At 36.7% G+C, this 25691-nt stretch overlaps 1 protein-coding gene across 8 annotated transcripts in view; it reads left to right on the top strand.

The window, feature by feature from the left end:
* The window catches only part of RYR2 (ryanodine receptor 2), a 772754-nt gene that overhangs the window by 567117 nt on the left and 179946 nt on the right, over positions 1-25691 (top strand). For all 8 annotated transcript variants that reach the window (NM_001082757.1, XM_089311247.1, XM_089311246.1 and 5 more), the window contains 10 exon segments: positions 63-168; positions 4410-4553; positions 6587-6860; positions 9905-10019; positions 11373-11505; positions 13660-13763; positions 17216-17351; positions 17823-18009; positions 18919-19024; positions 22785-22905. In NM_001082757.1, coding sequence (NP_001076226.1) covers positions 63-168; positions 4410-4553; positions 6587-6860; positions 9905-10019; positions 11373-11505; positions 13660-13763; positions 17216-17351; positions 17823-18009; positions 18919-19024; positions 22785-22905 — 1426 coding nt within the window.

The following is a 25691-nucleotide window of genomic DNA, read 5'->3' as shown; positions in this document are numbered from 1 at the left end:
TCCTGAATTCAGCTTTCTTTTCTCCATTATTCTTCCTCTTTCTTGTTTCTCCATATTTTCAGATTAATATGCTTCTCAATTTTAAGGATGACAAAAGTGAGTGTCCGTGTCCTGAAGAAATTCGTGACCAACTTTTGGATTTCCATGAAGATTTGATGACACACTGTGGTAAGGTCTTATACAACTCTTATTAAATGTGTTTTTCATCAACATATATTGGTACAAAATTAAGTATATATGTGAATGTGTCACAAATGTACATGATGCCTGTTATAACTTCCTGTAAGAACTTTATTATGGAAAAATATTTGTCTCTGTGTGGGAAGTCATGAGGATAGAGAGGTAGTAAGACAAATGAAATTCTCTCTTTTCTCTTAATAAGAGGTGTCTGGAAGTGTAATAGGGACATGTGGCCAGGTGATTCTGGCAAAGAGGTTGAGAGGTTGGCTTAATTAATGAGTATAAAGTTTGAGATATGAAGAATGAATTAGTTTTACAGATTTGCTATACCAAATTTGCCTATAGTTAACATAATTGTGACATGAGCCTGGAATTTTGGGAGAGTAGATCTTATGCTAAGCATTCTTATAACAAACACACAAAAAAATCAAAAAGCACAATTAAATTTGATGATGGATTATGGTGGTTTCATGAGTGTATGCATATGCCCAAACTCATTAAATTCTGTAAATGCATTATGTGCAGTATTTGTTTATCAGTTACATCTCAGTAAAACTTTTTGAAGGAAAAAAGAAAGGAACTTAGTCACTAATAGTTGTGCTTAAGCCAGTTTAGGGACCCTTTTTTAGGACTGGCATAGAAAACCCAGCATATATGTTTTGAAAGTAATGAATGGCTAAGGAAAGCCTGCAGAGAGGCATGTTAGTCACCCAAGTCTAGTAACAAGAATATTCTTTCCCTTTACCCTGAGAACCTTAAAAATTGAATTGATTGTGTATTCTTGATACATAGGTCTTTATTCAGGCAGTGTTGTGGTTAAGTTCTGAGATTTCAATGGAAGAAAATGAATTAGCTTTATTTTTGTGATATATGAGAGTTCTTAAAAGGCTCATAAAATTATTTAAAAAAAAACAACTATTCATGGATTTCAAAAATATTTTGCAACAACATAAACTTGTGATAGCTTGTTATAACATGTCTGAAGAGGATCCAGTTTGAGGCAATAAAAAGGGTAAAAAATTTTGAAAAGAGACTTTATAACAATAAAATGAATTCTGCTAAAATTGAAGCAAAAACAACCATCAAATTTATAGTGAAGTATGAGTGGAAGAATAGTGAAGCAATTTATACTTTTTGAAGCTTAATTCTGCAGTTTAGAAATGGGCAATTACTTTTGAGAAGGGAGAAGATGATATTGAGCGTTATGCACATATCAGTAGACCTCAACATCAATTTGTGGGGAAAAAATTAATCTTTTTCATGTCCCAGTGAAAGACCACCCAAGTTTGACAGCAGAACCAATAGCCAGTACTACAGGTATTTCAGTTGATTCAACACAATTCTGACTGAAAAGGTGAAACAAAGTCTCTGTTCAATGAGTTCCAAAACTATTGAAACCTGATCAGCACCAGGCAAGAACAGAGTTTTTAATGGGCATGGGATCCAGATCCTGGAGTACTTCTTTGAAGAATTGTAGCAGAAGGTGAAACGTAACATTACTATTATAACCCTGAAGACAAAGCAATGGCTACCAAGAGGCAGAAGTAGTCCAGTCCAAGCAAAGTCCACTGGTCAAGAGCAAAGTTCACATCAACCGTTTAATTATTTCTTTCTCTCTTTTTCTCTTTCTTTGAATTCTCAAGGCATTTTGCTTATTGACTTTCTGGAAGATCTTAAATGAAAACATCTGCTTATTAGGACATGTTTTGAAATAGTTAGCCAAACCTTTGGTAGAAAAACGCCTGGCAAAGCTTCACCAGAGAATTTTTGTCTACTTCAATAATGCCCTATACTCATTCCTCTCATCAAACAAGAATAATTTATAAGAATTTTAATGGGACTTTGCACTGCAGTTCTTGTTTGGCCCCTTCTAACTTCTTTTTGTTTTCTAATATTAAAACATCTTTAAATGGGGCCGGCCCAGTGGCTCACTTGGTTAAATCTCTGCCTGCGGCACTGGCATCCCATATGGGTGCCAGGTTCTAGTCCCAGTTGCTCCTCTTCCAGTCCAGCTCTCTGCTGTGGCCCAGGAGGGCAGTGGAGGATGGCCCAAGTGCTTGGGCCCTGCACCTACATGGGAGACCAGGAGAGTGCTCCTGGCTTCGGATCGGCATAGCTCTGGCCGTAGCGGCCATTTTGGGGGTGAACCAGTGGAGGGAAGATCTTTTTCTCTGTCTTTCTCCCTCACTGTCTAACTCTGCCTATCAAATAAAAAAATCTTTAAAGAACATGCATTTTTCTTTTATTAATTATGTAAAAAAAAAAAAAGACTGCATGGCTGTGGTTAAATCCCCGTGAATCTCAGTTCTTCAATGATCTGAGGACTGGCATAGAAAAAAATAAATTTCTGGTAACATCATTTACAGAAGACTCTTTAACTTGATCTGTTGAGAAATAAAGTTTATAGTTTTAATTTTTACACTTCATTTCTATTTTCCCTGAAATTTTTATATAGCACCAGTGGTAGTGTTTTCATCTTACTTTAACAAAGAATAAAATAAAACCTTACATATTAATGTAACTTATGAGTGAAGACCCACTAACTGCCACAAATTTACACTGTGTATATGCTATAAATAAAGGGATACTCTGAAACCATAGAATTATTTCTTCAGATATGAAGTGTCCCCTGATTTAGGACACCTATTTATGTGTGTTCTGTTTCTCAGCTTGCCAAATATCACTGACATTTTCAGAAGCATGGGAGATGGATAAAGGTGTGGGAGGGGCTTTCTAGACAAGGCAAGACATGACTATATGTCTACGCAGGCAACATCCAAAGTAGAAATGCCAAGGGGCAGGCCAAATAGCAGAATTTTTCTTCACTTTGAGTCTTTTTGGTTTCTGCTTGGTTTTTGTATTTTTTGCTGGTTTTTGATAACACTGAACTCACAGACAGGAAACTGAGAAAAAAGAGAAAAAGAGGTTGACAAGTGAATCTTAGATTTTTGTTAGTGCTGGTAGACAAGATGGCTTGACTCAGTACTGTCAAATGGTTTAGAGGTTTTTCTTTCTTTTTTTTCCCCATGGTTTTTTTTTCTTTTATTTAATAAATATAAATTTCCAAAGTACAGCTTTTAGATTACAGTGGCTTTTTCTCCCCCATAACTTCCCTTCCACCTGCAACCCTCCCATCTTTTTTTTTTCTTTTTTTTTAACTTTTATTTAATGAATATAAATTTCCAAAGTACAGCTTATGGATTACAATGGCTCCCCCCCCATAACGTCCCTCCCACCCGCAACCCTCCCCTTTCCCTCTCCCTTCCCCCTTCCATTTACATCAAGATTCATTTTCAATTCTCTTTATATACAGAAGATCAGCTTAGTATATATTAAGTAAAGATTTCAACAGTTTGCACCCACATAGTAACACAAAGTGAAAAATACTGTTTGAGTACTACTTATAGCATTAAATCACAGTGTACAGCACATTAAGGACAGAGATCCTACATGAGGAGTAAGTGCACAGTGACTCCTGTTGTTGACTTAACAAATTGACACTCTTGTTTATGGCCTCAGTAATCACCCTAGGCTCTTGTCATGAGTTGCCAAGGCTATGGAAGCCTTTTGAGTTCACCAACTCTGATCATATTTAGACAAGGTTGTAGTCAAACTGGAAGTTCTCTCCTCCCTTCAGAGAAAGGTACCTCCTTCTTTGATGGCCCGTTCTTTCCGCTGGGATCTCACTTACAGAGATCTTTCATTTAGGTTTTTTTTGTTTGTTTTTTTTGCCAGAGTGTTTTGGCTTTCCATGCCTGTAATACTCTCATGGGCTTTTCAGCTGGATCCACATGCCTTAAGGGCTGATTCTGAGGCCAGAGTGCTGTTTAGGACATCTGCCATTCTATGGGTCTGCTGTGTATCTCGCTTCCCATGTTGGATCGTTCTCTCCCTTTTTTATTCTATCATTTAGTATTTGCAGACACTAGTCTTGTTTATGTGCTCCCTTTGGCTCTTAGTCCTATCATTATGATCAGTTGTGAACAGAAATTGATCACTGGGACTAGTGAGATGGCATTGGTACATGCCACCTTGATGGGATTGAATTGGAATACCCTGGTATGTTTCTAACTGTACCGTTTGAGGTAAGTCAGCTTGAGCATGTCCCGAATTGAGGTTTTTCTAAGATAGGATTGGCAAACGTTTAAAGGCCTGAAAATTATTTCCCCAAATTTATGTTTTTAATGTAAGATTTCCTCTTGTGCTTTGTTTGGCTTTTTTCATACTAGGAATTGAGCTGGATGAAGATGGGTCTCTGGATGGAAATAGTGATCTAACAATTAGAGGACGACTGCTTTCGTTGGTAGAAAAGGTGACATACCTGAAGAAGAAACAAACAGAAAAGCCAGTTGAGAGTGACTCCAGGAAGTCCTGTAAGCGGTGTGAGAGGGCACTAGCAAAATAACCCAAAAGCTGACAATTCATCAGCTTCTGAGCAAAAATTGCACAGATCACCGAGTCTGTAAATTCCAAGTCAGATTCCTAAGTAGATGCCTATTGCTTCCAGAAGTAGACAGCAGCATCCAGCCATATTTGTAGGAATTGATTGAAACACAGCAGCATTAAAAGGGTGAATTAGCTCCCTAGAGAACTAGCAATTTATATATTTGACAAAAACTGTCAAGAGAAAAGATACAGTAAGAAATGATATAGCTTGCCTATGTAAATACTATGTAATTGATTTTCACATGTTATTGCTTCAAACTAATGCTTAAAGGTAATAGAGATAATGCCTGGAACCCAATTTGGGTTCTGACATACTTTCTTCAGTGTTAGGTACTTCTGGCTTGTCCATATCCTGTTGAACTGACAGTAACAGCTGCTACACCTTGAAAACAAATAAATCCCTTGGACACTGAGTCTCCTGAGCACAGCACACTTACCTGGAAGGAATCAAGGAAAGGGTCTGAGAGACTGAGCTTATTTACGACCTCACTTGTAAGACTTCACTGATTTTAACAGGCACTGCTGGTATATTCAGGGCTTTTTCTTAAAGAAAAAAAAAATTAAGTCACTAAAACTTTCACAATTGTTTTGAAACTATAACTTACAATGGAAAAACTTTATCTGTACAATTATTTCTAAATTTGATTCTCAGATTTAAAATCAGATGAGTCAGTGTATCTTTCAAATCAGAGGTTACTGTTTATCATGCATCATTTTTTGTTATTGTGAGGTTTGTAATCTTAACCTATGAAAAGTGATAGCATAGAATTGAAAAATATGGAAGTGCATTGGTATTTTATCTACATTTTATACTTCGTTGAAATTGGCAGGCTTGTTTTTACTTGGATAATATATAGATGCAAATTAAAAAGTTTATTTTGAAAATTTCCAATGTATTGGTGATAGGAATTACATCTCTCTATACTACACCAGCCCTTCTTTAGCTTGGATACTTTTACCATTATTTGAAGAAATTTGGAAATTTCTATTGCTGCTAAGTACACTATTGCCCATTGTATTGCAAACAGTTTTCTATGTGTGAAATAACATTTTACTTTAATACAACAACACAACTGAATTCTTGTGAAGACATTTTAAAGGACAAGTAGGTATGCAAATGTAGATAAAAAGATAATTTGAAGTGGTCACTATTGCAAATGACTCAAGTAAGGAGACTACTAACTAAACAGGTACCTCCTTGAATTTCTATGAGCTTCACAAGGATATATGATGATAGACTTTCAGGAAGGAAAATAATGGAACAAAGTAAATGAAAGTAATAGAGCATCTCAGGTTAATTGTCATAATTCAGTTACTTATGGAATACCAACTGTAATTTTGAAATAGCTGCTGCAACTTTGAAATGGCAAATTTAATATTAAAAATGGCTTTTAGGCCGGAGCCGCGGCTCACTAGGCTAATCCTCCGCCTGCGTTGCCAGCACACCAGGTTCTAGTCCCGTTCGGGGCGCTGAATTCTGTCCCAGTTGCCCCTCTTCCAGGCCAGCTCTCTGCTATGGCCCAGGAGTGCAGTGGAGGATGGCCCAAGTGCTTGGGCCCTGCACCTGCATGGGAGACCAGGAGAAGCACCTGGCTCCTGCCTTCGGATCAGCGCGATGCGCTGGCCGCAGCGCGGGCTGCGGCGGCCATTGGAGGGTGAACCAATGGCAAAAGGAAGACCTTTCTCTCTGTCTCTCTCTCTCTCACTGTCCACTCTACTTGTCAAAAAAAAAAAAAAAAAAAAAAAAAAGAATGGCTTTTAAAGAAAGATCTGTTTTTATCCCCGTGTGTCCATAATTGCTCCTTATTAAAATATAGATAATATTCAAATACTCATAACTTTATCAATTCTGCTGCAAATACAGATAAGAGTTTGGGGCTATGGGGTATAGAGTTGACATATCCGAGGAGTCTTCTCTTACTAATTTCTTCTTTAAAAACCACCCATAACAACTTTACAGCCACTCTTCAGCAGTTGATTTCTGAGACCATGGTTCGATGGGCCCAAGAGTCTGTCATTGAAGACCCTGAGTTGGTGAGAGCCATGTTTGTGCTACTTCATCGGCAGTACGATGGCATTGGGGGACTGGTCCGGGCCCTGCCGAAGACCTACACTATCAATGGCGTCTCTGTGGAGGACACCATCAACCTGCTGGCATCTCTTGGTCAAATTCGTTCTCTGCTGAGTGTAAGAATGGGCAAAGAGGAAGAGAAGCTTATGATTCGTGGATTGGGGTAAATTATTTAACATATTAAACGTTTGTCTTATAAATTCTTTCTAGTTCTTTATCCCTAGGAAAGTATAATAGATACATTAATGCAAATATAATGTCTAGACTATATTATCATTAAGTTGGGTTTTTCTCCCTAGAGACTGTTTTTAAGCTAAGTAAGAAAATTGATCAATAATGAAAGGTGACTGATTTATAGCTGGTCAGTAAGATGGAATGACACGTAACAACTATCTTAGAAGTTTTTGACTCTCAGTAATATGTAGCCATATGAAAACATCAGATAATAAAAGCACATTAAAATCTGTAGTAGATGGAGGGAAACACTCATCAGGAGGAAACAGTAAGGAATATTCTGTTTCTCCTGGGCTTTGGAAGAGGAAGGGGGCAGGGATGACTCTTCCGAGGATCCAGTGTCAGGAATTTTAGCTTCATATGTGATTTGGGATTACGGTTATACCTCATAGTCAAGACTGAGGGCAAAAGAAAGACAGTTCAGAATTAGTCATTGAAATGCCTTATTAAGTTTTTATCCTGGGGAATATGCATTAAGAGATAGAGATTTCAGAGGGAAAGGATGGGTATATAAAGTTTTAGTGAGTAAACTGCTAGTTTATATATGTGTAATCTATGTAATCATCATCAAGTTTCTCTAGTTTGGGGCTGTGAAATAGAATCAAGATATAACAAATATATAAAAAGCTGTTTGGTATTTATAAGAAAAATACCTAAAGGTGTAGAAATTTAGATGGTATTTTAATGTGATGAAAAGATAAATATTCAGGTTAAAAAAGCTAATGTAGTCATATAGATATCAGACCAAAGAGCAGATAATAAAGGTTACTGCTGCATGAATAAATAGAACATGTATAAACCATAAAAGTGATCAAAGAAATCTGATTCATTTATTGAGAAAAAAATAGCCAATGCAAAAGAGTATACCCTCTTTTTTGACAGAGCTCAAAAATTTTCCTGAGAGAAGAAAGCAAGTGTATAAATGTAAATATACAGTTTGTTTAATTTATATGCATTCTAGACTCAGAAAATAATAATAACTACTCACGGGCTTTTAAAGTATTTAATGTTATAAAAGTACTATATAAATCTCTAAGGTTATGTTCTAAATTTATGATAATATTTGCACAGTAAAATATGTATGCAAAAAAGAAAATAGAAAAGCCTATTGGAAGAAAGGAAATATTATTATCTTTATTTATAAATGTATTAACATGGGTCTTACTGAGTACTAATATTTAAATTCAATTTGAAGAGATCTCTTAGAGTAAGTCATCTTACCCAAAAGGAAAAATTAAAAATCTTCAAGGAAATGGAGATAACTTTGTCCTTTTTTAAGCCCACAATAGTACTTTTTGTCATAAACAAATAAAGCACTCAAAATAATCAGACTCAAAATGACAAAAATAAAATGCTACTTTTTTGTGGTATTAGAAATATTTTACAGAAAGGACATGCTTAATACATAACCACCTATCTACTGGGTGGTAGAGTTAAAAATCCACTTAATTTTTTTAAAAAACTAAAACAAGGTTTGCAAATGAAAGTAATTGCATTCAAAAAGATTTTAATTAAAGAGAGGAAACACTAGGTTTACAGCTTTGGTTTGTGAGTTGAAAGTTTTATTGCCAAATATTTCACAGTCATATTTGAAAAAAGGCCTTAGTCCATCTTGTAGCAAATAAGTTAGATGTCCATTCATCCTGGGCCCCCAAGTGGTTTTTTTGATCTGTGCTATATTAAAGCTTTGTCTCTTTCCATATATTTACATCTATGTATGTATCTATATATGAATCATATTATTATACATTATTGAGATACCTAGAGTAACTAAAAATTTATCATATGACTAAATTGGTGAGTGATTTAATTAAGGAAATTAGATTTGAAGAGATTTCCATTTTCTTGTAGGTTGTATTTATTTTTTCATGCTATAGCTCTAACAGTTTTTTATAATAAAGATTCTTGGACTGATTTATGTAAAAATAAAAGTCAACAGAACTCTTTATTTGAAGTGAGTTATGCATCTTGCTGAACACATTGCAATGATGTATTATGCAGTAAGGATAATATGAAACGTTTAAGGTATCATTTGTTCCTATTTCTTTAAGTTGAATGTCCATTTTCATGAATCGAATTACTTGAACCTGGAATTCACATGTATTTGTTTTCTCTTGGAGAATGTTTTCTTTTAAGCATTTCTACAGAATAAGAATGAATATAACAGCAAGTGACACTATGGCAATTATCCATACAAATATTTGATACATCAATACTAAAAATATTACACTCATGTATAAAAAGCAGAGAAGCTAGTATGTCAAGATTTGTACAGGAATTTTGTACAATTGTGATATAACTCTGCTTTCATATTTCTATATAATAAAATATAAGACATATGTTTGGATATCCATAAAATTAGGACTAAATATCCAAAATTATTTCCTGTAATCAGGGTTTACATTTTTTAGTACATCTCTTGTAACTGAGAAGAATAGATGACTTAAGTACCACTTCTGGTAGACTTAACAATATTTTTGAGAAAAAGTAAATTGAACTTAAAAGTAATTGTTACTGGCCAGCACCGCAGCTACTAGGCTAATCCTCAGCCTGCGGCACCAGCACCCTGGGTTCTAATCCCGATTCTGTCCTGGTTGCTCCTCTTCCAGTCCAGCTCTCTGCTGTGGCCCGGGAGTACAGTGGAGGATGGCCCAAGTGCTTGGGCCCTGCACCTGCATGGGAGACCAGGAGGAAGCACCTGGCTCCTGGCTTCAGATCAGCACAGTGTGCTGGTCGTAGCGGCCACTTGGGGGATGAACCAACGGAAAGGAAGATCTCTCTCTGTCTCTCTCTCTGTCTAACTCTGCCTGTCAAAAAAAAAAAAAAAGACTCTTAAAAAAAAAGTAATTGTTACTTAACTGTGATATTTCTATATGTTTAAGTTATTTCTAAGATACATAAACATCTCAAAATTTTTTATTTAAATTTCTCTGAATTCTGTACTTTCTCCTATGCCACCACTGTGGTTTCTAGAGATATCATGAATAATAAAGTGTTTTACCAGCACCCGAACCTCATGAGGGCACTTGGAATGCATGAGACAGTGATGGAGGTCATGGTGAATGTCCTTGGAGGTGGAGAGTCCAAGGTAAAGGAAAATCTTTGATTCTTGCGATGCCATTTAGTAGATCCTCCAAGAGTATATGGGTTGCAGGTTAATGAGAATTTCTTAAAACCTCTTAGGAGGACTATTTTTAAAAGAACATGCTTTGAAAAAAGCATGCAAACCTTAGAGATTGAGGGTTGGATGTACTACTAGTTTTGTCCTTTATCGGTATTGCAGAAAGTTTCTGTCTTGTGAAATGTAATTTATTGTCTCTTAAAGTACTCTCTCACTTAGGGGGTATTTAAATAATTTGAAGGTTAATGCTATCCTAATTTATTTTTAAATTTTGAGTTTTAATTCAATTGCCATCAAGTCCTTAACACAGCATTTTCTTCAAACCCAGCCATTCCTGGTGATTCAGATGATAATTGGTTCCACTACATTTCTGGTATAAATCAAGATTTGATAATAATGCTTGGAAATGTATTTGTTATGACTGTAAAGTGAACTTTTAAGTGACAATAATTTAAAATAAAGTTCTTGAAAACCAAATTAGTAGAGTAATATAATAAAAAATTCATTTAAATCAGCATAATTTTTATAAACTCTGATATGCAAAATGTGTTTCTATATTTTAATTTTGAGATATTTTCACAATATGTGAAATGATTCTATATTTCCCATATTCAGCCTGTCTAAAAGACATAAACATTAATAATATATTCTGCTAAGGGAGTAATTTGGGAGCGTGAGGGATATATTGTGATAAGATGTGTCCCTCAAGGGAGACCTGTTTGGTGGAGCCTACTAGGCAGGTATTCCAATAAGGGGGCCAATCTCAGCAGGCAAGCTGTGTGCAAATCAGGGAGGTTGTGAATTCCTTGGATCTTAGTAATAATAAGGAGTTTAAGGGGAAGACACTTTTGTGTGGGTCCAAATGTTGAACTGTATAGTTTTCAGAAATTAACGCAATGAATTCTCTCTATATGAATTATCTACTATAGGTATTGTTATTCATACTATCTCAATTTTATAAGACAAAATGAAAGAGGATGCGTAATATCCAAAAGAAGCATATCTAAGAATGTTAGGAATTACAACTGTGTCTGATCCAAAAATAAGACTCATGCCACCTTTTTGAGTTCAGGGCTATAGATTAATTCCAGATTCAACCTTTTTTGTAATAATGAGGTTGCTGACTTATTGTTGGGCTTAATTTTTCAATTGTTGGAGGACTAGGTAAGTCATAGTCTGTACATATGAAAGTCTTTACTATCTGAGAATTGGCCTGTATGGGAACACATATACTGAAAACGTGCTTGATACAGCAACTTCTAAACTCAATTTTATAAACATTGTTTTCTGTCAGTATCTAACTCAATGCTCTTTATATAGGAAATCACCTTCCCGAAGATGGTGGCCAACTGTTGCCGTTTTCTCTGTTATTTCTGTCGTATAAGTCGGCAGAATCAAAAAGCCATGTTTGATCATCTCAGTTACTTACTGGAAAACAGTAGTGTTGGTCTTGGTAAGTAAGCATATGACTTTCATTTGATCTTTAAGGTAAGTTATATATATTATACATTAAAATTAAACTTTATGTTAAAAATGGATAAATGGCCTAAGTAGACAATAATCAAAGACATAAAAGTGACCAAGAGGTAAATGAGAAAATTTTTAATATCACTAATCATTAGGAAATTGAAAATCAAAACCACAATGAGAATATCATGTCACTATAATTAGAATCACTATTTAAAAAAAAAAAAATGGGGGGTTAACATTTTGCCTAGAGTTTAAGCCAGAAGTTGAGCTACTCACTGGGATGCCTACATCCCATATCAGGATGTTGGGGCTTGTGTCTCAGCTTCACTCCTGATTCCAGTTTCTTACTAATGCACTAATCCTTTGTGACAGCAGGTGATTATTTCAGCATGTGGATCTCTGTCACTCATATCAGACCCCTGGACTAAGTTCCCAGTTCCTGGATTTAGTCTGACTCAGCCCTGGCCATTGAGGATATCTGGGGAGTGTACCAATGGATGAGAACTCTCTGCTTCTCTGTGTCTTTCTATTTCTCTCTGCCTCTACTTCTCAAAACACAAAAGATAAGAAATGTTGGCAAGGATGTGGATATAAGGGAACCCTTGTAAATTATTGGTGATATAAATTAGTAGAGCCGTATTGGAAAACAGTATGGATATTACTCAAAAAATTAAAAATAGGGCCTGGCGTAGTGTTGCAGCAGGTTAAGCTGCTGCCTGTGATGGCATCCCATATTAGAGTGCTGGTTCCAGTCTCGGCTGCTCTAGTTCAGATCCAGCTCCCCGCTAATGTGATTGAGAAAGTAACAGAAGATGGCCCAAGTGCTTGGGCCCCAGTCACTCATGTGGGAGACATGGGTGAATTTCTGGGTTCCTGATTTGGACTGGCCCAGCCCCAAATATTGTGGCCACCTGGGGAGTGAACCAGTGGATGGAAAATCTCCCTCTCTCTGCCTTTCAAATAAATCTTTAAAAAATTAAAAATATAAATACCGTGTGACTCAACAATCCCACTGTTGGATATATGTTGAAGATATTCTGCACTCCCATGTTCGTTTTGGCTTTATTTATAACAGCCAAGATATGAAATAAGTCTGAGTGCCTATCAATGGTGGAATAATAAAGAAAATGCCATATATATATATATATATACACATATGTGTGTGTGTGTGTAATAGAATGCTATTCAGTGTTTTAGAAGAAGGAAATCCCATTATTTTTGACAACATGAATGAATCTGAAGGTTATTATTTTATGTGAAAAAATCAAGACACAAAAAGTCAAATACTGTATAATCTTGCTTAGGAGTGAAATCCAAAAGGTTGATTTCATAAAGGCAAATAGCAGAATGGAAATTACCAGTGGCAAGAGGAATGGGTTGGGAAGGTGTTGGTCCAAGGTTACAAATTTCAGTTAAACAGGAGGAATTACAAGAGTTCAAGAGATCTGTTTTACAACATGATTGCTATAGCTTATGGTATTGTGAGAGTCATTCTTGGAAATCACTGAGAGTATATTTTAAGTGTTCTTACCACACACGTAAAAAAATAAGTGCATGAGATAGGATATTTGTTAAAAGTTCAGTTTAGGAGCCAGCACTGTGATGTCACGGGTTTAGCTGCCACCTACAGCACCAGCATCTCATATGGGTGCTGGTTGGAATCTCGGCTGTTCCACTTCCAATCCAGTTCCCTGCTAATGCACCTGGGAAAGCAATGGAAAATGACCCAAGTGCTTGGGAGCCTGCACCCATGTGGGAGACCTGGAAGAAGCTCCTGTTTTCTGTCTGGCCCAGCTCCAGCTGCTGCAGCCATTTGAGGAGTGAACCAGCAGATGGTAGCTCTCTCTCTGTCTCTGTAACTCTGCCTTTCTAATAAAAGAAATAAATCTTAAAAAATAGCTCACCATGTCACAAAGTATACATGTTTCCAAAGATCATGTTGTCTACCCTAAAAAACATTATGTCTTATAAAACAAATTTTTATTTTACAGTTAAAGTATTTTAAAGTCAAATTTTTATGGAATCAATCTAGATTATTGCAGCATTATAGTGTTTAGAAATTATACTTTAAGAGTTAATATATTTTTATAGTTGTAGTATAATCCAGATTTTCTTTCATCTTCATTGGAATTAACAGCCTCACCAGCTATGAGAGGTTCAACACCACTGGACGTGGCAGCAGCCTCAGTGATGGATAATAATGAGTTGGCCCTAGCTTTGCGTGAGCCAGATCTGGAAAAGGTAAGCTACTATCCTGCCCTGTGTGTTGTTTGTGACTTAGGTTGTTCATAGTTCTTTCTAAGATTTTAAACATATAAATAGGTTATAGTTAGATTAGAATTAAAGTATATTATAATAACAATTGGTTACATACCATATGTTATATCTTACATTATACATAATTAGATGACTATTATTGTTAGAAATTATAAAGATATGAAGTATTTACCTATTCACAAGCATTTTTCTTTGAAACTGGAGTGGACTTACTTTCTCAGTGTTATTGTGAGTTTTTGTCCTTTCATGATACCTCTTGTTGCTTTTGCTTTAAGCATACACCTTTGATTTTTAAAAATTTTGTCTTAACATCTTATACATGCATTTCACATCATATATACGTTCATGTATTCCAGTGCAAGGCATCACCAATATCCTAGGGCCATGAACTCTTTGGATATTATGCCATACATATGTTGACAGGTTTCTGGGAAATGTTTCGCGTAGTGTAGCTGCAGTAGTCTTCCCCATGGTTTCCCTGAGAGTCTGATCTTTCCTTAAGCCAAAATAGTCCTCAGAGAAAGGAACATGTTAGTCCTTTGCCCAGGACTCTCCAGAAGATTTCCATCTCATTCCAAGTAAAAATAAAGGTATTGCAGCAGCTCTTTCAAAACCTGATCCTACATACTCATAAATTTGATCTCATACTATTCTTATTTGCTCTGTTTCCTTGTTGTTGTTAGAATGAGCCAAATGTGCTTTGTCCCAGGGCCTATGGGCTTGCTCTTGCTCTCCCTCCCTGTGCAGCAGCCTTACCAAAGTTGTCCTTTGCAGACATCCTGCACGTTGTGACTGCACAGTCACTTTCTTGAACAGCTCCTCCTGTTCCATCCTCTTTAAAATTGAAAGCGTTTCCCAGGTTCTAAAGCTCTTCTTAACCTGTTACTCCTTTGCTTTCAATAGCTGGAAAAATATATATGTATATACTGTATACATGAATACATTTTAATTTAATTTTTAAATAAATACTTATTTAAATATATGTAGCTTTAAATTATTTATGTTTAAAATAAATATATTTTATTAAGATGTATGTATTTTAAAAAATAAGTTTCCTACTATGATATCAAGTCAGTGAGGTCGGTGTGTTTTTTCTCCATTGTTAACTATGTGCCCCAGTCCTAGAGAATGGCATTAGCAGACTGCAGAGCCATTGAATGCATCCCCAAAACCTTCTGACACACCAGTCCAGAAACTGAAACTTTGTTTCTCTGACTCATCTCAGAAGACTTCCCTCTCATATATTATTGGAAATATTTTTATTCACATGTTCATTCAAATGACTAATATTGAAAATACGAAATGTTGAGGAGGATGTAGAACAACAGGGCCCCTCATCTACTACTATTGGGTTGAACAATGGTAGAGTCAGTTTGGAAAGCAGTTTGACAATTTTTTAACAAGTTAAATCTATGCCTACTATAACCTATATATTACCACTTCCCACCCCTATGAATTTTCTCAATAGAAAGGAAAATATACGTCCATCAAGACGTGACCATTAATGTTTATAGCCATTGTATTCATCATAGCCTCGAACTGCAAGAAAATCAAATGTTTGCCAAATATAAGTTGATGAACAAAATTTTGGTAAATCTGTGTACATGGGGGTGCTATTAAGCATTAAAAAAGAATGAATGACAAATGATATTCACAGTGTGACTGAATTTCAAAATCATTATGCTGAGTAAAAATAACGGGCACAGAAAGCTACCTGCTGCATGATTACATGTAAATGTTCTAGAAAATGCAAGCTAATTTGTAGAGAGAGAAAGCGAATTGCTTTAGGTGTGAGTGTGTAGGGAAGAAGTGATTGCAGAGGGCTCAGGGGAGCTTTGAAGCAAGGGAGAAATGGTCTGTGTCTCGATGCGGCATGCTTTTACATATGTATACATCTTTCCAAACTCACTGGTTTTATACTTAGATAGCTGACTTTATTATATATCGATGATACTTCAGTATAGTTGCATCAAATATAATTAGCCATATTACTTATTTCTTTTAAAAGCTGATTTTACTGGTGCTGGATGTAACTCTGACAAATTGATCCTTTAACAGTTTTATTACCATTGATAATGACTTCTTTTGGGATGTCATTTAAAACAGAGCTAATTATGAAACAGAAGACCAACATCTGACTAAAACAAAATGTGTTAAGAGATAAAACTAAGCAGAGAATTTTAAGTGAGTTCAAATATACTGAAAAAGGGGTGGTGTTACAGATTGAGAATTCTTTATCAAAAATGCATAGTACCGTAAGTGCTTCAGATTTAAGGTTTTTTTTTTTTCCTTTCTTTTTAGAATATTTGCATATACACAGTGAAATACTTTGGGGATAGAACCCAAGTCTAAACCTGAAAATTTTATGATTCGTATTCATGTTATAACCTGAAGGTGAAATTTTATATATTTTTAGTGCACCTGCATTTTGACTGTGACATGTCACATGAGATTAGGTGTGGAATTTTCCACGTGTGGCGTCGTGTGGCTCCCCAAAAATTCAAGATTGTGTGACTTTTTTTATTTTTAGCATATGGATACTCAACTTGGATAAAAAGTTTTTTAGACACTGATGCCATGCCTGAAAAAATCATCAATAACTTTTTCAAAATGTGGCATCCAGTAAATGACGCAGGCTCAATTTGACACAAAGATATTTGACTCTAAGTTTAGTTCTTCTCTGTTTCTTTTCATTTTTTCTTGTACAACTCCCACATTGAATTGATGCATCATTTTAGAAATAATTCAGTTATTTAATATTCCTTTTCATATCACATAAATTTTTCAGTATCTCAAATGAATTCTGTTTTACACATTTTAGAAACTTATCCAATATGACTTTTGTAGGTAAGGGTCTCACATTAAATGATATGAAATTCAGGAATATTTTCTAAAGTTGCTTGTAAATCTTTATTTTTATATTTTATTGTGATATTTAATATTCTTTTAAAGGGAGCTCATGGTGGGTTCATGTGGATTATCTTCACTTTAAAGAGAATTTGTAGGGTGGGCATTAGGCATAGTGGTTAAGAAACTGTTTGGAATGTAACATCCCATAGTGGAATACCTGGTTTGAGCTCCAGTTCTGCTCATGATTCTGCCTCCTCTTAACACATACTATGTGGAAGAACTGAACTGAGTTCCTGGTTCTCATCTTCAGCCAGCAACATGGCTATTTGGATGCATTTGGGGGAGTGAACTAGCTCGTGGGAGCTCTCCATTCAAATCTCTGCCTCCATACCTCCCTCCCTCCCTCTCTCTCTCTCTCTCTCTCTCTCTTTCTCCCTTTCAAATAAATAAAATTTGAAAATAACATTCATCTTAAATCACCCTTAGAGAATACTATTTACTGTCTCTAGTGTGTCTAAGGAATTTCCATGTGAGGGATAACACTTTGCTTGTCCTCTTATTTATAGGTAGTTCGTTATTTGGCTGGTTGTGGCCTGCAAAGCTGCCAGATGTTGGTGTCAAAGGGTTATCCAGATATTGGGTGGAATCCAGTCGAAGGAGAAAGATATCTTGACTTTCTTAGATTTGCTGTCTTCTGTAATGGTAGGACTTGATTGAGATCTTTTTTTGGTCAATCATAGAATTGCATAAAACAGGTGCATATCATAAAGATTTGTTCTAGCATTTTTATGAGGGAAATGAATAGTTGTAAAGAAATTGCATGTTTTATTAGTGGGGATTTTGTACAGTTGTTAATTATATATTTTTCTTTTGATTGTATTTTTATTGTTTAATATCTCTGGATACCTAAATTTCTGTAAATTATAGCAATTGGATTCCAATAATAGTAAAGATTGTGACATGTTTTCCCATAACAAGTTAATAAATTTGAAATCATACCTCCAAAATGCTTACTTTACTTTGAAAATTTTAATTGCAAGAAAAAAAATTCAATGTGTCTTACCTGCATGAAACTAACAATTATATTAAATTTTTGCTCTACTCTTGGGTTTTAGTGTTTTATTCTTTTAAATAAGAAGTGACTGTTTTCTTATCTTGCCCATTTGACTTTAGGGGAAAGTGTGGAAGAGAATGCGAATGTTGTGGTTAGATTGCTCATTCGGAGGCCTGAGTGTTTTGGTCCTGCTTTGAGAGGGGAAGGTGGGAATGGTCTCCTTGCAGCCATGGAAGAAGCCATAAAAATAGCGGAGGATCCTTCCCGAGATGGTCCCTCACCAACTAGTGGATCCAGCAAAACACTGTAGGTCTATTACACATATTCTGCCAAGTAAATGATACTACTCGACTTGGAAGTTCACAGGACACATTTTGCATTCTGTTAATTGCACTGTAGCTTCTATGTTTATCAGTTAACCAGAGATGATACAGGAAATCCTTAAGTCCTGTCAGTAGTAGAAAATATATCAAAGCCTCAGATGCAGGACCACAAATATTGAATGTGCACCTGAGGGCCCTGGGAACACTCTTGTGTGCCCAGCAATGATCTCGCAGTCACTCTGAAGACTGCTGCACCTGGTGGAGGCAGCCCTCTGCCAGTCTACCATGGAGGCAGGCCATGAGGTTCCATAGCCATCCGGACTTTCATCTCATCAGCAAGACAATGAAACATTTGTGATCTTCTTACATAGATGTAAGATGTAAGGGGAAGGAGACGCATCAGATTTCTTGTGGGAGGTGGGCTAGAGAGGTAAATGAAATGGCATTTATAAAGCACTTATTTTGAGCAAGGTGTTGTACTGTGTGCCTGTCAAATTGTATCTTACATCATGCCTTTATCATCCTAACTGCATATGTTCTGTTTACAGAAGTAAGCTTGCAGTCTTTCCATTGCTTATTTTCTTTGTTACTACACTATCTGCCACCAGAAATTAGTAGACTCCATCAAATTACCAATTCTTTTTATCCTTTTTGAAGGAATCTTGATACTAAAATTCCCACTTGTGTGTTCTTGCTGATAGAATGTCAAATCTGATATTGAACCCATTATTATTTTCCTTTAATCATAGCAAACTATACATTGAAAACAGATATGAAAAGTACGAAAATAAAAAAAAATACATTACCCTAGTGGTCTCTGAGAAATACTTCATGAATTCAAAATGTCAATTCTCCTGTTTGTTTCTGGTCTCTTTTGGAAAACCCACGAAAGTGATACGGAGGAGGAAGAGGATGACACTATCCACATGGGGAATGCAATCATGACCTTTTATGCAGCTTTGATTGACCTCTTAGGACGCTGTGCTCCTGAAATGCATGTAAGTGCCTGGGGGACTCAGGAGCAGCAGTCTTGACTTATCTGTCTCTGCTAAGACAACCGTAGCTGGCAGGAATCACAATGGCATCCAAAACCAATAATCTTCATGCTCCATTAAAAATAATAACTGCAGCCTAGATGCTGAACAAATGTTTGTTTAGTTGGATATGTCTTATTGGTTGTAAAATTTGTAATAAGATTTCAGTACAAGTCATTAATAGAATACTTAGTTATTCATATAACTCTAAAACACACATAGCTTCCACACAGTTTAAGAAGAAGAGAACATACTTTCTTTTTTTTAAAGATTTATTTATTTATTGAAAGTCAGAGTTACACAGAGAGAGAAAGGCAGAGAGAGAGAGAGAAAGAGAGAGAGGTATCTTCCAACTACTGGTTCACTCCCCCAGTTGGCCACAACAACCAGAGCTGCACTGATCCGAAGCCAGGAGCCAGGAGCTTCCTGTGGGTCTCCCATGTGGGTACAGGGGTCCAAGGACTTGGTCCATCTTCTAATTGCTTTCCCAGGCCACACCAGAGAGATGGATCAGAAGTGGAACAGCCAGGACTCGAACTGGCGCACATATGGGATACCAGCACTGCAGGTGGCGGCTTTACCTGCTAGGCCACAGTGCCAGCCCTGAGAATGTATTTTTTTCTTTTTATTTTATTTGACAGATACAGTTAGACAGTGAGAGAGAGAGACAGAGAGGAAGGTCTTCCTTCCATTGGTTCACTCCCCAAATGACCGCCATGGCAGGTGCTGCACCAATCCGAAGCCTGGAACCAGGTGCTTCCTCCTGGTCTCCCACGTGGGTGCAGGGGCCCAAGCACTTGGGCCACCCTCCACTGCCCTTCCGGGCTACAACAGAGAGCTGGACTGGAAGAGGAGCAACTGGGATTAGAACCCAGCACCCATATAGGATGCCGGCACCGCAGGCGGAGGATTAACCAAGTGAACCACAGCGCCGGCCCCCTGATAATGTATTTTCTAAACACAATTTCTTCTTCTATTACAGTGCATACAGAAAGCAGCCACTCCCACCCACCAAGAGTCATTTTCTTCATACAATTTTAAGTTCTATATGCTCTCCACTGGTTTATAAGCAAATGGGAGGGTAAGAAGGTAGGGAGAAGATAGTATCTTATAGATTAGTGCTTTTCAAACTTTTTGACCAACTTGAATTAGAATTTCTGGAAATATTACTTTTACTATGTAATGCATTATGATACAAAGGTATTTTAAAACGTCCATGGAAAGTGGAATTAAAAGATAAAATTATTTTGGTAAAAAAATTTTGAAATCCATTCATCCATATAGTCTTCAAAAAGTTCATGGAAGTGGGTAGCACCACAAAATGCATGGATTTTAAGTTTTTACACCAAAATAAATGTATTTAATATAATTTTTCAATATTTTTGAAGTGCCCTCATATTTTCTTTTATTTTAATCAATTCAGTTTTTTTTTACTACATGTGTTTCAAAAATGCTAACCATTAAATTAACTTCATAACCTGCTAATGTGAAACAACCCAGAGTGTGAAACCTATTGACTTATGCTAGGATAGAAGGGTTAAGAACTGCAAGTTCAATTTCCAACCCGGAATGAGCATAAACCAGAGGTGCTTACTTATAGAGCACCTTTCTCTCTATCCTTATTATTTATGTTTGTTTGTTTAAAAAAAAATTGAGGGAGGGCTGGCATTATGGTATAGCAAGTGAAGCCACTTCGTGCTAAGCTGGCATCCATTATAGGTGTTGGTTCATGTTCCAGCTGCTCCACTTCTGATCCAGCTCCCTGCTAATGGCCTGGGAAAAGTAGCACGAGATGGCCCGGGTATCTGGGCTCCTGCCACCCATGTGGGAGATCTAGAAGAAGTTCCTGGCTCCTAGCTTCGACCTGGCTCATTTCTGGCTGTTGTGGCCCTGTGGAGTGAACCAACAAATGGAAGATCTCTCTCTCTTTCTTTTCCTCTCCCTCTCTCTCTGCAACTCTGACTTTTAAATAAATCTTTTAAAAAATGTATTTGAGTGGCAGGAAACAGAAACAAAGATAGAGAGTGAGAGTGCTCCTATCCATTGGTTCACTCCCCAAATGCCCACTATGGCTGGGGCTTGGGCCTGCCTGAAGCTGGAGTTGAGAACCCAATCCAGATCTACCCCATGGATGACAGGATCCCCACAACTTGAGCCATCACCTGTTGCCTCCCATGGTGTATATTAGAAGGAAGCTGGAGGCCGGCAACATGGCTCGCTTGGCTAATCCTCTGCCTGCGGCACAGGCACCCTGGGTTCTAGTCCCGGTCGGGGCACCGGATTCTGTCCCGGTTGCTCCTCTTCCAGTCCAGCTCTCTGCTGTGGCCTGGGAAGGCAGTGGAGGATGGCCCAAGTGCTTGCATCCTGCGCCCTCATGGGAGACCAGGAGGGGGTACCTGGCTCCTGGCTTTGGATCGGCGCAGCGCCGGCCGTAGCAGCCATTTAGGGGGTGAACCAAGGGAAAAAGTAAGGCCTTTCTCTCTGTCTCTCTCTCTCTCACTAACTCTGCCTGTCAAAAAAAAGAAAAAAAATTAAAAAAAAAAAAAAAAAGGAAGCTGGAGTCAGAAGCAGAGTCAACACTGAACCTATGCACTCCAAAATGGAAATTTGAATCTTGGAGTCCCAGCTGCTAAACCAAATGCCCACGTGTTTCATTTTGTTTTGTCCCTGTCACTTCTGTTAGGTTAAACCTTTCTGATGTACGCCTTTGTTTGAACAGGGAGGAACCACAGAAAATAAATATTAGAGAATTTAGTTAGTTTTTTTTTTTGTTAAAATTTAATATTTACTGCTAATGAGCATTTTCATCTAAGTGAATGGGGAAAGAGTACCAAGAATTTGAATGCTGAGTGTGATTGTAGACAAAATACTTAATGCTTACAATATTTGCTTTTTTTTTCCCCCCTCTATCCAAGTGAAAAAAAAATCAGAGAAACAAAGAGAGAAATCATGCTAATTAGCACTTGGTCTTGTTGATGTGTCTTTGTTAAGAGTGGAAATAACTAAGTTATTTGATAAATGACTCACCGTGATCTTTATAACTATTGGTTGAAGCCTCCTATCTGTCAAAAATCATGCTGTTGTCTCATACCTATGAAAGAAACAGATGCCCACCCTGGCTCTTGGAGACTGCAGTCTGTTCCAGAGGCTCCCTGAAATTCTTAACTGTGTCCAGATCCACAGGAACCATGGGTACCTCAGTAGCTGATGGTGATCTGAAGAACAGGTGGATAAACCCATCCTTAGAAGAAGTCTGGGTGGATATAAATGGCTATATATTAATTTCTTATCACATAGGAAGAAATAAGCTAAATCAATCAGATATTAGTATATGTTCAATGTCTGAGGATCATTATTTTCCATTGTATTACTGCTTTTGTTATAGGTACATACTTGTATGTAATTTGAAGGGGTGGTTAAGTGTTTATCAACATCCCAGGTTTTCAGTATTTTCTTATATATTGGGAATATAAAATCTATAGTTTTAATAGATAAACCAGCTTGTCTACACAGTACTTTATGTATTTTGGTGTATGTTGTTGTTGGAAATGGTTAACGTCTCTGTACCTAAAACAACTGTTTCTGAGAGTGATCTGGCTTTATATGTAAACTTAACAGGAATTCACTTTACGCTTGGGTACCATGACTTCAAATTGCCTTGGTATAGTTATAACAGTGACTTTACAAATGATTCTAATATTCCTTTATTTTTCTTCCTGTGTAGTTGATTCATGCTGGTAAGGGAGAAGCCATCAGAATCAGGTCTATTTTGAGATCCCTAATTCCATTGGGAGATTTGGTGGGTGTGATCAGCATTGCTTTTCAGATGCCAACAATAGCCAAAGGTAAGGTCAGCTGCCATTCTATTCTGTGTTATTCATTAAAAAATTGGAAGACATAGTGTTCTAAATAATATTATCAATATTCAACTTGCCTCCCTTCTGCTCCCTGCCATATGGTTACACTGGGCTTCTTTTAAAAATAACTATAAAGAATACTATTTTGTAAAATATTTTCTATTCTCATTGTTTTTTAGAGGTTTGTTTTTTGTTTTGAAAGACAGAGAGAGGGGGAGAGACAAATAGAGATCTTTCATCCATTGGTTCAATCCCTAAATGGCCTAAGTAGCCAGATCTGGATGTCAGGGGCCTAAGCACTTGGGCCATCATCCACCACCTTCCCAGGAGCATTACCAGGGAGGTGGATTGGAAGCCAAGCAGCCAGAGCTCAAAACTTGGTCCCAGTATGGTATACCAGCATCTTAAGTGGTGGCTTCACTTACTAAACCACAACACAAGCCTTCCTCCCCGTTCTCCTTTCTTGCACTCAATTCCTTAATTCATACACTTGATAATTCTCATTGTCACTTTCTTATGATGCTTTCCTTCTCAAACCAGTGATCATAGCTTTTAACTTAATGATCTAAATCTCCTCTATGTTGAAAGTGTTCAAGACTAAGGAGAAAATTTTAAAAGATACAGTGAATTATTTGATAACTAAGGTACCTCGCATCCCAAATTATACTGTTTTAACTTTTTCAAGTTCCAGTTTTTATCCAAGTTGCCATATTTTATTGGATATTTATATATGAATTATTTTATGTAAACTTCTAACTTTGGATTAAAAACAAGTCAGAAGTGAATGTTGTAATCCTTGTCTTTTGTTAATTATGCATTTTTAGTTAAGGCAGGCTGTGATACTGCAAGTTTAGAATGAAGGGGTCTCTCTCTGCATGGAGGTTTCTCACCCTGTCGGGTGTATGTTATATGTGTGCTAACCTTGCAAGTCCAAATCTACCACGAGATGAGAACTGCCGTGGTAACTGAAGACTCATTTGAACTTAAGGGAAAGTTGAAACTTGACAATTCTTCTCTCCCTTTGACTTCCTCATTTGTGTCCCTTTCTTTCCCCATTGTGTATCTACAGGTCATACTGCCTGACTTCTTTAAACATTTCTTCTAACTCATGTGTATGTAGTTTTAGCATCTTTTCTTTCCCTTACATTTTGAGCCACAAAGTTAACACTGCCAGGACAAAGAGTAGTAGTAGTGGCACAGAGATTAGGAAATGGAGAAAGGCTACAATTGGTGGTAACATTAGTTAAAGCAAAGAACCAGAATCATAGGCCCTAAGAATGTTCAGTTTTCATTTTCAGAATTGGTTCAGAAGCCTCCACTTCCCTACCCATTTCTTGTGAGGGTTTGCCTGCACTAGATTTCAAGTTTTCAAGTTGTTTTTGCCCATGTTCTACTTCATTGTGCTCTAATAATATTTTCTATGATTTTTTCCAAAATTATGTAGTCTGTTGTCTACATTGAGAGAGTTTTTTTTTTTTTTTTTGAAATCTCTCAGAATCATAATGAAAGCTCATTTTTAAAGCACAATCCATTGGTCATTGGTGAATTGCTCATTTTCTCTTTCACTCCTTTTTTGCAGAGAATTTTAGATAGAAACCATACGTTTTTATATTGAGGTTGCAGTGCATTAACTGCAAAAGTTTAATCATCAGTATTTCTTTACTTCAGTGGCAAGTCAATTGGTACTATAAGCTCCACTAAGTAATAATAATGGTCATTATATGTTCTGTATTTAGTGTGTGAACTTCACCTCTATTAGTTGTTAGTTTGTTCTCTCAGTATTAGCTAAGGCCATCATCTTTAAGCTTTTTTTTAAATATTTATTATTGAGCTTTAGAATAATAATCAGAGAGAGGGAAGTTCAGACAATTAGAGGGGCAAGGCCCTGGTCTTGCTGCTGTTGGCACAGGTAGGCTCAGTTAGCCAGTCTGAGGCATTCGCTATGGGACTATGAATACAGCAGGTACAAAAGGTGAACCCAGTGGGCCTGGCTCAACTTCTTCATATTCAACCTTTTCTGCAAGTCTGAGAGAAACAGTTAATCAGCTTTGTTGTCTCTGAGTGTTTGAGGAAATAGTAAAAAATCAAACATCCCCAGATGCAAATCAATGAACCTTGAGCCCCAGACAAATTTAGCTGTGGCATTCATTAAAATGAATGTCCATTTAATAAATGTTAAAAAAATGAAGTGTATATTAGATTCAATGAGTTTCTTATTCTTTTCACATGGAGATATATATATATATGTATGTATATAAACTCTCATAAATTTAAATTCCCTATAGACATTTTTGTAGAAGCAGTTAACTGGAATTTCACATATACATTAAATTGAAAATTATAGCACATGGATTTAATACTAAGGGTTAAATCACCTTTAGAGTTTAATCCCAATTCTTGTTGGTTGAAGCCCAGCTTTGCCAATTACTAAGTTTACAGCCTTTGACAAGTTACTTAATTTACCTAAAGGTCAAGTTTCATCATCTATTAAATGAGCATCACACCACCAACCTTCCTAGTGGGGTTGTGGAAATTGTATGATAATATCTATGACTTCCGTGATACAGGGCCTGACAACAGCACCAACCAGAAGAACTATTATTCTTACCATGTGAGGAAGGGGAAGTATTTGCTGTAATAGGCATTGTTATTATAAAGAATGGAAGCTATTGAGTACTACCCTTTAATCTAACTTTTTTTGAAACATCTGTGAATTTTCATGATTCATATATGAAATTCATTCATTAATTACAAGAGAAAACAGAAAAGTTGTC

Source organism: Oryctolagus cuniculus, chromosome 13 (genome assembly GCF_051225735.1).
Source record: "Oryctolagus cuniculus isolate XC-2025 breed Fujian yellow rabbit chromosome 13, ASM5122573v1, whole genome shotgun sequence".
Taxonomy (NCBI): Eukaryota; Metazoa; Chordata; class Mammalia; order Lagomorpha; family Leporidae; genus Oryctolagus; species Oryctolagus cuniculus.
This window is presented reverse-complemented; position numbering and strand designations above follow the sequence as displayed.